This window comes from Emys orbicularis, chromosome 10, assembly GCF_028017835.1.
Source record: "Emys orbicularis isolate rEmyOrb1 chromosome 10, rEmyOrb1.hap1, whole genome shotgun sequence".
NCBI lineage: Eukaryota > Metazoa > Chordata > Testudines > Emydidae > Emys > Emys orbicularis.
The window spans coordinates 49,228,872-49,245,189 of record NC_088692.1 but is presented as its reverse complement, the minus strand read 5'-3'; the positions used below and the strand labels follow the sequence as shown (position 1 = coordinate 49,245,189).

The window sequence follows — 16,318 nt, the reverse complement described above, 5'->3', positions numbered from 1 at the left end:
GACCCTGATCTCCCTTACACAGGTGTAAATCAGGAGTAACTGTATTGAAAAAAATGGAATTATACCGGACAGAACCAGTCCATGTAATACCAGAATTGAGCTCATTAGCAGTACAGTTTGCTCTGCAATTTGGATAGACTGCTTGATCAGCAGGGGAATAAAGGGCTTCTGTTACCTACCCCATACAGGAGTAGATGTATTTGTAGGCCACTCTCCCAGTGAAGAAAGGTGTTTGTTAATACTCACATTCATGAGTTAATACAACCATTCTGACCCAACTCCCTGCATTCTCTCCTGTCAGCCTTGGAGTGGCTAGGTCCCAAGACAGACAGCAATCTCATCTACCTTCAGCTTCATCCAGACAAGATTATCAAAGTGCTGGACAGCCGGCGAGCCATGCTCCGCAGCATCAGTCTGAAAAACCAACAGCAGGTGGACATGGTCCTCTCCATCAACAAAGGGAACAAAGCTTTGCTCCTGAAGATTCCCAAAGAGTATGACCTGGTATGTAATGGGACACATGACGTGTGCTTGGCATTACCTCTGAGCTTTCTTTCTGCCTGGCTGTGCCAATCACAAGGAATAAATTCCCTACCCTGCACCTCCCTTGGTGACGTGTTCTTGGGAGCCCAAAATAAATGCTTCGGCAGGGGTGGCTGGGTTTATTGCTGAGGTAACCTTACACTGGGGATTCCAGGCCAGTGGATAATAACACCAATGCTTTGTACTGATTCTGAAAAAGCCCTTTGCCCAGATCTATGAGGTCTAATAACTGAATTTCTAGTAAACATGATGCTCCAAGGCTCCAAATCACGCATGCCCCACGTATGCACGAAAGAAATGTCAGGATTCTACTTAGTGCTGGTAAACGAATCAAACAGGTGGAAACTCCAGAGTCCATAGGAGGCATTTTTATCTCACGTGGTATTTTGGATCCTATATTTCCACTCTTTGGTACGTGCAGCATGAAACATGTTAATGGTGGCTATGCCTGCCTATCTAAATAACAACCAGAGCTCCACAGGAATGGCCCAGAGGTGTCTGATGGTCTGGCCTACACAGAGAATGCTTCAGGTGGGCCCCATAGGTTCTGATCTTTAGTTACAAGAAGCTGTAGCCTTCTCAAACAATGAATCTACATCATCCCCCTGGAAATAGAAATGTCACTGGTTGGGCGGGTCTTGCGGGTTGGAAGCAGGGCTCGTGTGCCTAGGCACAGAGAGAACATGAGCGGAAAGAGAAATGAGATCTTCAAGCAAGAGCCTGATTAGCTGTGAGTGGTGTTGGGGCTGCTGCTGGGCTCTTGGCATTTTAGCCTGGTTTTAACACGCTAGTGGAGTGCCACTCCCAGCCCAGCTGAGAATGGCTGCAGCTCAACGGCTCATTCTTTGGGGGCTCCTCCAGGTGTTGCTTTTTAACGGCGAGGCGGAGCGAAGTGACTTTGTCCGGAAGCTGACCGACTACTTGGAGAGGAACGGACTGTCTCTCAACGTGTCTGACCTGACGGAACGCAGCCTGCTGAAGAGGGCTGTGACCAAAGAGCAGAGGAAGCAGATCCTGGAGACTTTCTTCAGACATTTATTTGCCCAGGTATGTACCAAGCCAGCACATGGGTGTGGTGAGCACTCCGGTAAATGGAGGGCAGCTATTTATATTGACTAAGCATTAGGCACTGCTGCTATTGTTGCATACCATAATAGGCAAACCACACACCAGGAACAAGCTGCCAATCTGTTTGACAGTAAAGAATCCCTGTTATTTATAGAGGACTGAGGAAATGGCAGTGCTGGGATATTACCATTTAATACCTGGAAGAGGCTGTTGCATGACAACATGATGAGTACACTGTACCAGTAAATGCCCTCCAGTGTGTATTGTAATAATAAGGACCATCAGATGGGAGTCATAGGAGACTTTGTCAGAGCATCTGCTATTAAACCTTGGCTAAGGGTTGGGGAGAGACCACCAGTGTTTGTATGGAATAGAAGGGGTGTGGGTTAAGGTGGTTCTGTTGTCTGAGTGCTGAGTATGGGACTAACCCCCAGCCTGCCTCTCTCATCGCAGGTGCTGGACATTGACAAGTCAGATGCCGGAGACCTCAACTTTGAAACGTCATTGACACCAAAAGAATCTCTCAAGTGTGAGCTGAGCCGGGCTGAGTTTGCAGAGTCACTGGGGCTCAAACCCCAGTCCATGTTTGTGGAGTCCATGTTCTCTCTTGCTGACAAAGATGGCAATGGATATCTCTCCTTCCGAGAGTTCCTGGACATCTTGGTGGTCTTCATGAAAGGTGAGACTTTGATGGAGGACTGAGAGAGAGTCACTGACACACGTTGCTAACAGGAAGCATCTTGCTGCAGTCACAGCCCCAGCTAAACAGCTTCCTCCTTTGTCTACACTCTGCTCACCAGCCATCACAGCTCAGCTGAACCTTGGCATGGTCCATCTATCAAATGAAACATAAAGTGAAGGTCCTGTCCCTGTGTAGTCACTGAAGTCCACTGGTGCCTTAGCCAAATTCCTTCAAGCTCAGAACACAAGTGTGACCAAATCCCTCTGAATATGATGCATGTAAGAAGTAGCTAACTGAGGTCCTGATTCAGGCCAGCACGTAAGCATGTGTTTCAATTTAAATGTGTGCTCAAATGTTGTCCTGAATAGGAATGGATTTAGGCACAGGATAACTGCTTTCCTAAATTGGGGTCCAAGTTTCTACCCCGGTTTCACTCAGGCAGAGAGTGACCTCTACCTGTTAATTAACAAGAATAACCAGAATAGCATTTCTCCTTCAGCTGCTAACGCAGAGAAGGCGATCTCTTCTCTTTGTCAATGCTGGTGGGCAAAGTTTGGCTAGTTAGTCTCTGAAGCTGCCATGAATAGGTATCACTCCACCTGTCAGGAGGCCAGTGATGTAACTCTCAACATCTGTTTTTCTGTTGCACTAGCATACAGGTAAAGCTACAGCAAACTCTGCAGCTGCCTTTTCAAGAGGCAGTGGCAGGGGGGCATCCCATGACCACTTCATACTATCATTTTTTATACTATCAGGCAGTTTTTGGGGGTAGCTTCCTTGGGGGAAGTTGGGTGGTGTTGCATTATACTGGGTGCATTTGGAAGCTTTATTAAGAGCTTGTCTACATGGGGAAATTGACCAGAATAGCTATTGCAGAAAAGGCTATTCCCAGCAGCTATTCTAGGATAACTGCCTCTGTGGACACTCGGTTCCAAAATAAACGTGATTTTATTCCTGGCCAGAGTACCAGACTCTGCCCCAGTTTACCCCCAGGCTGGAGAGAAATGCACAACCGTAATACTTTAATTGAGACACTGGGAGGGAATAAGGAGGTGGGATATGGTAACTGACAGACTAGATAAGGTGATTGCCAGAAAATCTTTGCTCTGCACTGGTTAGGAGAATAATTCACAACAAATAATTTGTTTGACAAATTGTGCTTCTTTTTCTCTTTGCAAACTGTCTGCAGACAGGTAGCCAAGGTCTCAGACTTATTTATTATTCAGAATCTCTGCAGATTTCCACAGCGACTCATCTTTGGTTGGGAGCTCATTAAGAAGGAGCTCGTTGGGAATATTCAAAATTTGTGCCCTGTTGGGTACTTAAATAAACATAGGGGATTGTTTCTGCTTCCTGACATGACGAGTTTTGTCCTTAACTAACACAAGTGTGAATTGTGACTTTCACACTCAAATATGTCATAAAGAATTTGCATTTGACGAACATTCAGTTATTCAAGCTGTAAGATATTTCTCTTCATGTCTATTCATGCTGGTAAAGCTCGCGTGACAGCATTTAGAGAAATCAAACACAGAGGAGCAGCAAACACAGCTGAAACAAACTTGCTTACAAATTCCAAGTAACATTAGCAGTGTGCTTTTTTTCAGGAATTTCTCAGCTGGAATGATGACTGTGTTGCTGCAGGTCCCATAAGCCCCACCTCAGTCCTTGTAAAGTGCCTTGAGACCATAATTTGCAAGGAACTACAGAAATAGGAAGTATTTCTTATTCCATCCATCTTCTTCCCTAACAGGGTCCCCAGAGGAGAAGTCAAAGCTGATGTTCACCATGTACGACGTTGACGGGAATGGCTTCCTCTCCAAGGAAGAGCTCTTCAGGATGCTGAGGTATTTCTCCTGTCCGCGCTGCTCTTGGATAGGTAGTCAGCATACGCCTTCTCAAACGTGGCTGCTCATTTGAGGTGTTTCAACTTCTGGGGGTCCGGTGTGAAACCCTTTGGGTCCAGTACTCGGAGCTGAGAACACCTGGATGTATCCTGATGCTCAGTCCAGTCTCATCTGAAGTGGCTCCAGAAATGGTGCTGCCACATCCCCTGCAGGGGTCTCTATAACCCGCACCCCACCAGGGCTGCTAGCATATGCTGTGCACAGCGAGGCCTGTGTTCTCGCCCTCTGAGAGTCAGCTGATTGCTCTGCAGCTCCCAGCTTTGTCCCTTTGCTCTAGGTCCTTCATCGAGATCTCCAACAACTGTCTCTCCGGTGATCAGATGGAGCAGGTGATTGAGTCCATGTTCCAGGCGTCGGGCTTTCAGGATAAGCAGGAGCTGACGTGGGAGGATTTTCATTACATGTTGCGAGACCATGACAGCGAGTTGCGCTTCACCCAGCTCTGCATCAAAGGTCAGTGTGGTGGGGCACAAAGAGCAAAGAAAGTCCAGGTGACCTTTCTGCTGCGCTCAGCTGGGCTGGGGGTGGCTGGCACTGGAGGGCAGAGCCAAGTCCTGTCTTTCCTCCAGCGTCTCTTTTCCAGCCGCAACCCACAGAGGCGCCATTCGCTACAAGGTGGGGAAGTTGCCTTCTGCTGCGGAGACTCTACATGCTGGCCCTTCTCTTGAGCAGAGCAGGCTGCCCATCCCAGCAGAGCCCCTGCCTCCCGAGCAGAGAGTCCAGGGGCATGATTGGGACGTTCCTGGAAGCATTGTCTCTGTGTCACACGTTTGTCCTTTCTGCTTCCCACAGGAGTTCCTGACGTGTTCAGGCAAAACATGAGCAACCGCGTCTCCTTCATAAACCGGACCAATACCAATGGGTAAGTTGAGCCCACTGGCTTGGGGCCTGCCCCTGGCCAGCAGGCAGTGTGCTGCTGCTGCTGCATTCTGTCTTCCCAACCCTTCTCCTCCCCACTCGCACGCTCGGACTCGGCCGCTGCCCCAGCAGGATGAGGGGAGAGAGGGAAGGCAAGTGGCTGCTTCTGAAGCTCCAGCATGTGTCTGGGAGCAGGCCAGCTGCAAGCCCAGTAAGGGAGAACACGGCCCCTCCTGTCTCTCCCCATGACTCCAGCCCCTGCTGGCTGCTGAGTTCACATGGTAGCTCCTCAAGAGCTGGATTTTACATGAGAAATCTGGTACAGAACCCCCAGGCTTACACTGCATCATGGGAACGCGCAGCCTTCTGCTCTGGGGAGCTCTCTGGCTCCCTGGTCTGGTGAGTCTGGATCCTTACACTGCAGTATAAGTGTGCAATAACCCAGCCTGCCAGGCTCCTGCTGCATGAGAACCTGGCATGCTCTGGCCTCCCCCAGCGTGCCTGGCCCCCCTGCCGGGCTGCTTTCAAAAGCCTCATTCCCTCACATCTGACTCTGAGCTGTGCTACGCAGGTTATCAACAGAGGCATCTCTGGCATATAAATAGTTCCTTTGGCAGCACAATCCCAACCAGGGAGGAAGCCCTAACTCGAAATCATGGCACAGCTTGTGGAGTGCGAGAGGCCAGAGCCGGGGAAGAGGATGGGCAAGAAATGCGTATGCCACCCCCTCTCCTTGGGCACTAGCCTGAGCCTCTGAGTCAGCTGGCTGAGGGGTCAGGCTTTGGCTCAGCTGTTTCCTGTTTGATGCCTTGCTAATGCAGCTGTTCTCTATGGACGGTGACTGTAAAAAGGGCCCCGGAGTGTCATGTGTATTATGGCTGCGCGACTCTGTATCAGATTGGCTTGGATTATAAAATAAAACTCCTTCTTCACTTCCTGCCCTAACTGGTATCTGGATCCAGTTGAAACTTCAGGGGCCCATTAGCGAGGAAGAAAGCAGCTGCCAATTTTGGCGTTTGGGTAGGATGGCAGCATGGCATGAGCACCCCTGCCCTTCCCTGCATGCCACACGCAGCTACCAAGCACCGGTTTCTGATGCCCTTCCCCAGGCTGAGTAGTACCTTACACCTGGGGTAGCCTCACTAATTTCAGTGGACCTGCACAAGGACAAGTGGCTGCGCTGTGGGTGTAAGGGTGTCAGAATCCGGCCTATTGAGTAGTCGCAGTGCGACTCCAGTTGGGTCGGTCAGGAAAGGAGCTGGTTTGTGAGGAACGTGTCCCTTTGGCTGTGCGGCTCCAGTCGAAGCTGGGCCTGGGGTCGAGGGCAGTTCTGAGCTAGGTCGGTCCCGAGCTCCCCTGGGTGGGGGACTCCCCGCACATCACCTCTCTGCTGTTGGGGGCCTCTGCTTAGTGTGACCATATTTCCCAAAGGGAAAACTGGACAGTGCGTGGGGCTGGCCCAAGCCGCTCACCCAGGCCCTGCCCCTCCCCTCCCCCCCCCCCTCCCCCGCGGGGCTGGTGTCGCTGCTTGCCCGAGCTCTGCCTGCCTGCCTTCCCCACCCCTCGCGAGGCTGGGGCTGGTGTCGCTCGAGCCTGCCTGCCTCTCCCCCAATCCCTGTCTCTCCCCCTGCATGGGGCTGCCAAAAGCAAATGGGACAAATGCCCACTCTTGCCAAAGAAGTCTGGACTGTTGAGACAGAGCTTAAAAAAGGGACTGTTCCGACCAAAACGGGACATATGGTCTCCCTACCTCTGCTTGTTCACCCTAACTCTCTCCCAACGAGTGGGAGGGGGTGAGGCCCAGACCCACGGCTGTAGTGACACCAAACATCACCCAAGCAAGGAACACACCCTGCAGCAACATTGGAACTCCGGTGAATTTACTGACCTACCTCGGAGTTCCCAGCCTTCTGCCCTGCCCTTAGTGCTGTCACTGAGGTTTCCCATTACTGTAATTCATGTCCTTTTATGGCTTCCCTTTAAAGCGTATCTTATCTGCCTTTATTTAAGTATCTATTTATTTGTTGTTATCAAGTCCTGTATAACTCTGCCAGCTGGCATCACCCGACACACGTTTGCATCGTCTTACAACTCTCATTCATTAGCTGTATCACAGGAGTGAGCAGAGGCGCCAGCCCAGCCAACGCGCTAGCTGCTGCTCAGACACGTAGCGAAGGAGTCTCTGCCCCACGGAGCCTGCGCGCTCAGTGGCATTAAGGAACCGCATGGTCCCTTTGGTTCCGTGACTGATCTAAGCCCTGCTCGCTCACAGTCAGCTGGAGTTTTGCCCTCCGTCTGGTGGGAAGAGTGCTGCACTTGTTTAACCGGGAGCTGACGACTGTTCTTTTTAGGGCAACACCTCACCAGCCACATTTATACACCGAGGCCCAAAGGACAAAATACGAGCGGAGCAAAGTTCACCAGAAGATCCAGCAGTTCAAGCGTTTCATCGAGAATTACAGGCGCCACATTGCCTGTGTGGTTCTGTTCTCCGCCATCACTGCCGGCGTGTTTGCGGAGAGAGCATATTGTGAGTGGGCAGCTAGTGTAGAGCGTCCCCTGCTGATGGGGCAGCTCAGAGTGCCACCATCCAGGGAGGAGAGAAGCAGGAACGTGTGCTTCTGCGGGGTGTGCCGGGAGCAGGGCCCTGCGTGCTAGGCCAGCCTGATGTGGGGGGTGATGGGCTGGGAAAGTGAGGCGAGTCCATGAACCAGTCACACACACACACACACACACTGACGTCAGAACAACAAGGAGAATGGAGGTCCCCAGCCAGACTCTAGTGAGACTTGTCCCTGTCACCTGCAGTGCAAAGGGGCCTGGCTCTGGCCATAAGCGGCCAGCGTGGCATTCTTTCCCCTGGCATAAAGCTAGCAGAGCTAGTTCCTGTGCCTGCTGCCCCCACCTTGGCATGGAGGGGCATGCCAGGGGCAGATAGGGTGCATGGCAGAGCCCGCCTCCACTACGCCAGTCCTTCCCTGGCATGATGTTCCACTGGTATCCCATACAGCAGGGGTGTAAGTTCAGACAGGCCCCTAGGCCGCTCTACATCATGGGAGGGCTCAGAATGGAGCTGGCACAGACTGGCCCTCGGAATCAGAGAGCCATAACCAGCCTTCCGCTAGCCCACCCCTGCATTCCACCATGTCCTGCTGCCCTTGCTTTTGGAGAAATGAGCTGGTTTGTTTCCCCTCTATTAAGGAGACACAGAGAGTGAGCGAGCTCCTCCCCCGCGCTCTCTTGTGCTCGCCCTGTGTGTAACCCCCCTGCCCCACTTTGTCCGCAGACTATGCATTTGCATCGCCAGCAACAGGAATTGCAGACACCACCTACGTGGGCATCGTCATCTCCCGGGGGGCGGCAGCCAGCATCTCCTTCATGTACTCATACATCCTGCTCACCATGTGCCGCAACCTCATCACCTTCCTGCGCGAAACCTTCCTCAACCGCTACATCCCCTTTGACGCCGCCGTGGACTTCCATCGCTGGCTCGCTATGGCGGCCCTGATCTTTTCAAGTGAGTTGGCTACATGGGGGCAGGGGTGGAATCCCCCTGGCGCTGATACTGACAGGGAATGAGACATCCCCTGAAGCCAGCCGCTGTGCATCCTGCACAGCCAGAGGCAGACACAGGCCGTGCCATTCGGGACTGACCAGCCCCCCTAGACACAGACAGAGATACCCGGGCAAAAATTGCGGTCTTTGGGTCTCTCGAGCACAGCTATATGACGGCACGTGACCATGTATTTGCTCTGTCTCTGTGTCCTGCAGTTCTCCACACCGGGGGCCATGTAGTGAATGTCTATATCTTCTCGGTCAGCCCACTCAGCATCCTGTCTTGCCTCTTCTCCAATGCCTTCGTGGATGATGGGTGAGTGTGTTTTGGAAGCCCTGCCCCGGGCAAAGCACAACTGTTTGAGGAGCAGCTAGGTAAGACCACGGATGGAGGACAGTGTGATGCAGAAGGCTGGGCTAGATGGCTTGAGAGATCTTGTCCAACCTGCCTGGGAGGTGATCTTCTTGGGGAGACTGCAGTCTGTGGACGGCCACCATTCCCAAAGGGCGATGTTAGAGGCCATTTGTCGAGTGGAAAGCCAAACAGTGGGTGTTTGGTTTGTTCTGTGGAGAAGTCTGTGATCTGATGTCAGAGGGTTAAGTCATCTCTTTCTTCTCTAGGTCACAGATGCCCCAGAAGTACTACTGGTGGTTCTTCGAGACCGTCCCAGGTAAGGGTGACCATCCGTGCATGCCAGGCATTCTGTGAGGGGAGGGGATCTGCATAGCTCCCCCACAGGCTATTCCGGTGACCCCTCGCCCCTCGTTCTTCAACCCCACTTTCTGGCAGGCATGACCGGGGTGCTGCTGCTGGTGATTCTGGCGGTGATGTACGTGTTCGCCTCCCATCACTTCCGGCGCATCAGCTTCCGGGGGTTCTGGATCACACACCACCTCTACGTGCTGCTCTACATCATGGTATGTGGCTTGGAGTCCTGCGGCCTGGCTTCGCTCTTGTGCTAATCTTAGCTGTTGGGCACCAGACCTGTTTTGTACCTGGTGCAGTGTGTTCCTCACAGCCATTAGCAAGGAGCTGGAGGGACGTGCAGGGAGTGGATGGGCTTCCCAACCAGTCTTTCACCTCCGCAGATCCTGTGGGGGTGAGCACAGTGTGCAAACCTAGACTCGATAGGTGTGAGTTCCTATTGTCCTCCGCTCACTGCAGGACCAGAACCGGGCGGCAGGAGGGGCTGCTGAGCAGAGGGGAGGTGAATGTTTTGCGGACTAGCGTGGACTTGGAAGAATGAATGTTATTGGTAGCATAGAGAATATGCTTCAGTACAGGAGAGACAGGTGCAAATCCACTCAGCACCCAGAGATTGTAGCATGGCACCGTGAGCCACCCAGCTCCCCTGGTTAGAAAGCACGTGCAGGTGCTGGAACCTTGCAAACACAGCGAGTGCACATGTGGCAGGCAGTGGGTTCTAGTGGGTAGAGCGCGGGCCTGGGACTCAGGAGACCTGGGCAGGGGCGGCTCCAGGCACCAGCGCAGCAAGCGCGTGCCTGGGGCAGCAAGCCGCGAGGGGCGGCCTGCCAGTTGCTGTGAGGGCGGCAGGCAGGCGGCTTTCGGCAGCTTGCCCCGGGAGGTCCACCGGTCCCACGGCTTCGGCGGCAATTCGGTGGCAATTCGGTGGCCAAACCATGCAGATGGCGCGGAACCGGCGGACCTCCCACAGGCGTGCCGCCGAATCCGCATGACCAGCGGACTGCGCGCCGGCGCGCCGCAGAAAGCTACCTGACAGCCGTGCTTGGGGCGGCAAAAAACATAGAGCCGCCCCTGGACCTGGGTTCTAGTCTGCACTCAGCCACTGGCCTGCTGGGTGACCTTTGGCAAGTCACCTCCCTGCTCCGTGTCTGTTTCCCCATCTGTAGAACGGGCTGCAAAGAAGTAGGGATTATTATTGTCATAGCTAACAGCTGCTCAGGGCTCCTCTACCCTAGACTTACTGCCCACTGGGTAGCTCTGCCATCGTGCCCCTCCATTTGGGGCACGTTAACACCTAAGCAGTTTCCTGTGCTGAGTGCTGCAATCATGGGTGTGCTTGGCGCTGTGTTCCCAGGTCGTTATCCATGGCAGCTACGGCCTGGTCCAGCAGCCCCGCTTCCACGTCTATTTCATCATCCCAGCTCTCATCTACGGGGCAGATAAGCTGATCAGCCTGAGCAGGAAGAAGGTGGAGATGAGTGTGCTGAAAGCTGAGCTCCTCCCTTCAGGTACAGTGGGGACGGCTCCCCGGGGGGTGTTAGCGTGTCAGGCAGTCTGCATGACCCTTCGCAGGTGTGGGGGGTATATCCAGCTTTCTCAGAGATCTGGAGCCTTGGAGCTCTTAGTGTCCCTGGTTAGCCACCTCCGGCTGGCAGGGGCAGGCCTGTGCTGCCTTGACCCAGAAGGCACATGGGTACGTCCCTGCTGAAGTCTGATGGCCGTCGGACATGGCAGTGGTGCTGGAATGTACAACACCACGCTGCTGCTGTAACAGGAGAGCCGGCTGCACCCTGACGCTGGTGCACCTTCCAAGCACTGCAAATGTTGTGACTCGCTGCCCCTCCCAGCGCCCCTGGCTGGCAGGGGAGGGCGTTACACTTGCCTCACGGGGTGGGAGCTGAGTCCCAGATACCTGCCTGACTAGGATCAAAGCTACCAATGGGAAAGACTTGCTAGAAAAGGAGAAACCAGGCCAAATCACCTATTAGAAACCTCCATCTCCTGGTCCCTGTTGGAGACCAACCCATGCCCAGCGACAGGAGCAGACACAGGCTCACAAGGCTGCCACGAGCCTTCCTCTGGAGTCACTCTCCAGGCAGCCTGCTCAGCTGCCCTGCCCCTGGGGGCTAATCTTCTCTGCTGGGAGCGCCACACCACTTTTCACCACCACCCAGCCGGACTCTCCCTGCACCCAATCTCCGCCCTCCCCTGCTGTCCCGCTCCCGCCCGGGGCCTGGCAGCATGGTGAGCGTTGGAGCATCTGTTCTGTGCATGTGCAGCTCCCACCCAGGAAGGAGCCATGTGCAGCACCCCCGCATGGCTCAGATCAGGGGGAAGTCGATTTTACAGAGCAGGCAGCTGTTCTCTTAAGAAAGATGCTAAGGAAACCTTTGCCCTTCTCTTAGGCGTTACTTATCTCAAGTTCCAGCGGCCGCAGGATTTTGACTACAAGTCCGGGCAGTGGGTGCGAATTGCCTGCCTGTCCCTGGGGACAAATGAATACCACCCCTTCACCCTGACCTCTGCACCCCACGAGGACGCGCTGAGCCTGCATATCCGAGCTGCAGGGCCCTGGACCACCCGGCTGCGGGAGCTGTACTCCCCCGAGATTGTGGCTGAAATTGGCAGATATCCCAAGGTACAGCCGGGCGTTTCCTCCCCTGTGAGTCTGGGGATGGGTGAAAAAGCCACATCTCTGGAGAGTGGAGTCCTCCGAGCACTACAGAGCTCCAGCACCCACTGTTTGGGCGGGGGGACAGGGGGGAGAGCTCAGGCTCCCGAGATCTAAGCCTCTGTCTTGGCACACCTAGATTCTTTGGAGCCACAAGTCCCTCTCCTGGCTGGGCTGACCCAGTCCTTCATCCTACCCCGGCCGGTGCGTTGGTTTCTATTACCACTGGCTGCGTGTGGGACTGTCCAAGGAAACGTAGCCAGCCTGGCTTCTGTCTGCTCCAAGTGGGCATCAGAGATCTCCGGGCACTGCTTGTAAAATGTCCTCTTCCCTCATCCTGGGGCGCTCTGCGCTGTGCTAGCTGGGTCTGCTCCCTGAGACAGCAGTGCGGGCAGGGCAGCGTTGCTAACTGCTGGCTCCTTTCCAGCTCTATCTGGACGGGCCGTTCGGCGAGGGCCACCAGGAGTGGAACAAGTTTGAAGTCTCTGTGCTGGTGGGAGGAGGCATCGGGGTGACTCCCTTTGCCTCCATCCTCAAAGACCTGGTCTTCAAGTCCTCGGTCAGCTCCAAGATGCCATGCAAAAAGGTGAGAGGGACTCCCTGGGCCCCTCCTCTCACTGCCCTGGTTACATGGGAGGAACCTCTGACAACAATCCCGCAGCACTCAGGAGAGAGCGGGCAGTGAGGCCAAGGGCTCAGGCTTAGCCTGTCTGCTCCAGGTCACTCTGAGGTCTGAGCAGTGTCCTCCCCTTGTTGTCCGTCTCAGACAGCTGCAGCGCGATGTCCCCTGGCCCTGCGCACGTCTCTGGGACCCAACCCATTCCCTCAGAGGCTCTGAAACGCTCACTGACCAGCGCTGTGAGCTCTGCCCAGCACTCTCAGTGAGCCCCTCTGGGCTGCCACCTATCACCTCCCTTAGCGCAGAGATTTTACCTTTCATGGCCGATCCTGGTGGGGCTGGCTATGGAGGGTCCCGAGGGTGGGGCCAGTTGCGGGGACCCGGGGAATGGGGGCTGGCTGCAGGGGATTCCCTGAAGCGGGGGCTGGCTGCAGGAGACTCCCCGGAGTGGGGGCTGGCTTGAGGTCACTAGGGCCCTGCCGGTGACCCGCTCTTTGTGTGCTCTCAGATCTATTTCATCTGGGTGACACGGACGCAGCGGCAGTTCGAGTGGCTGGCTGACATCATCCGCGAGGTGGAGGAGAACGACCAGCACGACCTGGTGTCTGTGCACATCTACATCACCCAGCTGGCTGAGAAGTTCGACCTGCGCACCACCATGCTGGTGAGCGCCCTGTGCCAGGGCTGCCGCTCTGTGCCACGGGGAGGTCCGGATACGGGAGAGGGCAGGGCCAATTTCACCTTCGCCAAGGCTGGGCTAGGGGGGGCAGGACCCAACTGAGAGAGGGCACAAGGTGATTAGCCATTGCCCCAGTGTCTCTCTGGGCTGTCCTCCCTCCCCCCTGTGGTGGGACAGCCCGCCCCGTGCCATGTCCCTGAGCCCAGTGCCAGTCTGTGCTGGGCCCGCCCCCAGTGCCGTGTCCCTGGTCCCCGTGCCGCTCTGTGCTGGGCCCGCCCCCAGTGCTGTGTCCCTGGTCCCAGTGCCGTGTCCCTGGTCCCAGTGCCAGTCTGTGCTGGGCCGGCCCCCCATGCCGTGGCCCTGGTCCCAGTGCCACTCTGTGCTGGGCCGGCCCCCCGTGCTGTGTCCCTGGTCCCAGTGCTGCTGCATGCTGGTTCGGCCCCCCGGGCCACATTAGAGCAGAGAGGCCCTGTCCCTGCCCACCTCCCCTCCCTGACGCATGGCGCCTTTCTCCTTTCAGTACATCTGCGAGCGGCACTTCCAGAAGGTGCTGAACCGGAGCCTGTTCACAGGGCTGCGCTCCATCACGCACTTCGGGCGGCCCCCCTTCGTGCCCTTCTTCAAGTCCCTGCAGGAGGTGCATCCCCAGGTCAGTGCTGGACGGCCCTCGCCCCCACCGATCTCTGCCAAGCAAGGGGTGTAGGAGCTGGCAGCTGAGCAGTGTGCCGGGGGGCACCCGGGGAACCCTGTGGTCAGCATTGGGAGCTCCAGAGGGCCAGGAGGAAACGTTCCCAAATAGCCAAAGGGTGGGGCTGGGCCGGAGATTGCCCTGAAGCCTTGCCAAAGGAGGGGAGAGGCGTCTGCCAGGCCCACCTACAGGGAAAATGACAGCCTCATGCCAGCTGGCCCGGGCTGATCCTGCCACTGGCCCGGGCTGATCCTGCCACTGGCCCATGTTCCCTCCTGACCATGTCCTGTCGGGCAGACCCCAGTCCTGGCACCAAAGGGTTACAAAAATCTCTGAGCCTTGCTCCTGCAAAGCAAGAGCCAAAAGCCTTTGGAACACAGGCTTGGCAGCCTGGCGCCCAGCCAGTAATCCCCAATGCGACTGGGGCTGATGGGGGCCAGCTGGCTGGACAGGAGTTTGCACCATGCCATGGCAGTGAAAGACCAACATGGTCGAGGGCTGCACGCACAATGTCCTCTTGCCTTGGGCAGAGACCGTGCACACCCCATCACTGGGAAGGTACCGACAAACTCGGCAACGCTCAGAGCAGAGCCATGAAAATGCTTGGGGAGGGATTGATGGGTGAGGGAGGCTGAGAAGAGCCAGCTCTGCCGTGCTCTGCAAAGGGAGACGAGCCACAGCCTGCATGTGTGCGAACACAGGGCGGGATGTCGGAGGCCCAACTAGAAGCAGTGGGATGAAATTAACTGACGTGTCTTGTGGCTGACCAGCAGGCAAGGCGGAGGGATGTGCCCGGCTGGGGGAGCCCCATTGCTTGGGGATTGTGAAAACTAGGCAAAAACCGTAGCAAATGCCCCGAAGGGGACAGTCCTGCCCTGAGGGGGATGGGACCTGGTACTGCCCAGTGCACCGCTGATGGGAGAGGGCGTGGCTGCAGTGAACTGCTTGGCGCTGCCAGCGGCTGAAACTTCAGCTAGGGTGTTTGAGACACTCCGGGAAAGAGGCTCATTGTGAACAGAGAAACAAACGCGGCTTTTGTTTCCCCCATCCCGCTGTGGAGGTTGAGGCTGTTCCTAAAGGGAGGTCTCTTTGGGGGCGTTCATGCAAGGTGCAGGCCAAGCAGGTACAAGTGCATTGGGCTGACGGTGGTGTGACCTGAGGGCAGAGTCTGCCCTTAGCATGTGTGCACATGGGTTCAGTTCCTGGACTCAAACCAGGGAAGGTGCTGCCGAGAGAAGGGGAGGTGTGAGCTAGGTGGCTCCAGCATCTTGCGCACAGCGGGTGTAGAGCCACCCACCTCTCCTGCTGGTGGGAGGAAACCAGAGCTGGCACTTTAGGGCAGCAGGGTGAACTGCTCCAAGCCTCTGGCAGAACTGAGACTGCTGGTGTGACGAGCCAGGCCAGTGCAGGGGGCTGGCTGGGGGAGCCCCTTGCTCTCCGCGGCTCTGTTACTTGACGCCCCTGCCTTTTTCCTGCGTCCCCAGGTGTGGAAGATTGGCGTGTTCAGCTGCGGCCCCCCAGGGATGACCAAGAATGTGGAGCAAGCCTGTCAGCAGATCAACAAACTGGACCAGACCTACTTTGTGCATCACTATGAGAACTTCTAACCCTCCCCCCCCCACAGACACACAGCCCTGTCCCAGCGTGAGCGCTGCTCCCTGGGCTGCCGTGGGGCCAGCTGCTCTGTGAACTAGGTGCTTCCAGAGTCCTGGGAAAGGTTCCCTGCCACTTTTCAGACGGGCGCTGCTGGGTGTCCATGGCACATCCCCCCCACAGCCTCATGGAGATGCCCTCCTGGAGCCGCACTGTCCCAGAAGGGAATTGCAAGGGTGCTGAGGATCTGCACAGCATTGGCAGCAGGTTCCTGGAGATCACTGCCCAGCAGGGAGCAGCTTGGCCTGTGATTTATGGAAACCCCAACAGCAGCATAGCCAGCCAGCCAGCACTGCTCTCCCATCCCGTGGGGACACATCAGGTCCTGGCATGCATGTCTTGCACTGTTCCGTTAGGGCTTCCTTTTGTGTGCGTCTGACCTTAGGAACCGATGAAAAGGGGCTTTGATTGGGACTGTGTCAGCCTCTGTACTGGCATCCGGCAGCTTCTTGCTGTGTCACGGAGGCCCTGAAACAAGGGGCCTCTGTTCCAGGGTAGCATCACTGGAATGCAGTCCTCCTGGATTTCTGACCTACTTCCCTGTGGCCAGCTCCCCGGAGCAGGTGTGTGCGTGTGTGAGAGAGACCTCCGCCACTCAGCTGTGCTCCAGAGCAATGGCTGGAATTTCACAGCGAGACACTGACATTCAGTGACTGAAATGCAAAACTTACCGAACGTAAAGACTTCAG

General features: G+C 55.7%; 1 protein-coding gene across 1 annotated transcript in view; it reads left to right on the top strand.

Moving 5' to 3' along the window:
- DUOX2 (dual oxidase 2) overlaps positions 1–15,583 on the top strand; it is a 36,835-nt gene extending 21,252 nt beyond the window's left edge. The window contains exons 16-32 of the mRNA XM_065411840.1: positions 302–504; positions 1,405–1,590; positions 2,065–2,290; positions 4,047–4,140; positions 4,478–4,653; positions 4,993–5,062; positions 7,410–7,588; positions 8,345–8,575; positions 8,830–8,929; positions 9,235–9,284; positions 9,404–9,531; positions 10,674–10,827; positions 11,725–11,957; positions 12,418–12,576; positions 13,118–13,273; positions 13,809–13,937; positions 15,461–15,583. Of these exons, the coding sequence (XP_065267912.1) occupies positions 302–504; positions 1,405–1,590; positions 2,065–2,290; positions 4,047–4,140; positions 4,478–4,653; positions 4,993–5,062; positions 7,410–7,588; positions 8,345–8,575; positions 8,830–8,929; positions 9,235–9,284; positions 9,404–9,531; positions 10,674–10,827; positions 11,725–11,957; positions 12,418–12,576; positions 13,118–13,273; positions 13,809–13,937; positions 15,461–15,583 (2,597 nt within the window). The remainder of the gene's footprint in view (positions 1–301; positions 505–1,404; positions 1,591–2,064; positions 2,291–4,046; positions 4,141–4,477; positions 4,654–4,992; positions 5,063–7,409; positions 7,589–8,344; positions 8,576–8,829; positions 8,930–9,234; positions 9,285–9,403; positions 9,532–10,673; positions 10,828–11,724; positions 11,958–12,417; positions 12,577–13,117; positions 13,274–13,808; positions 13,938–15,460) is intronic.
- The last annotated feature ends 735 nt before the right edge of the window (positions 15,584–16,318 follow it).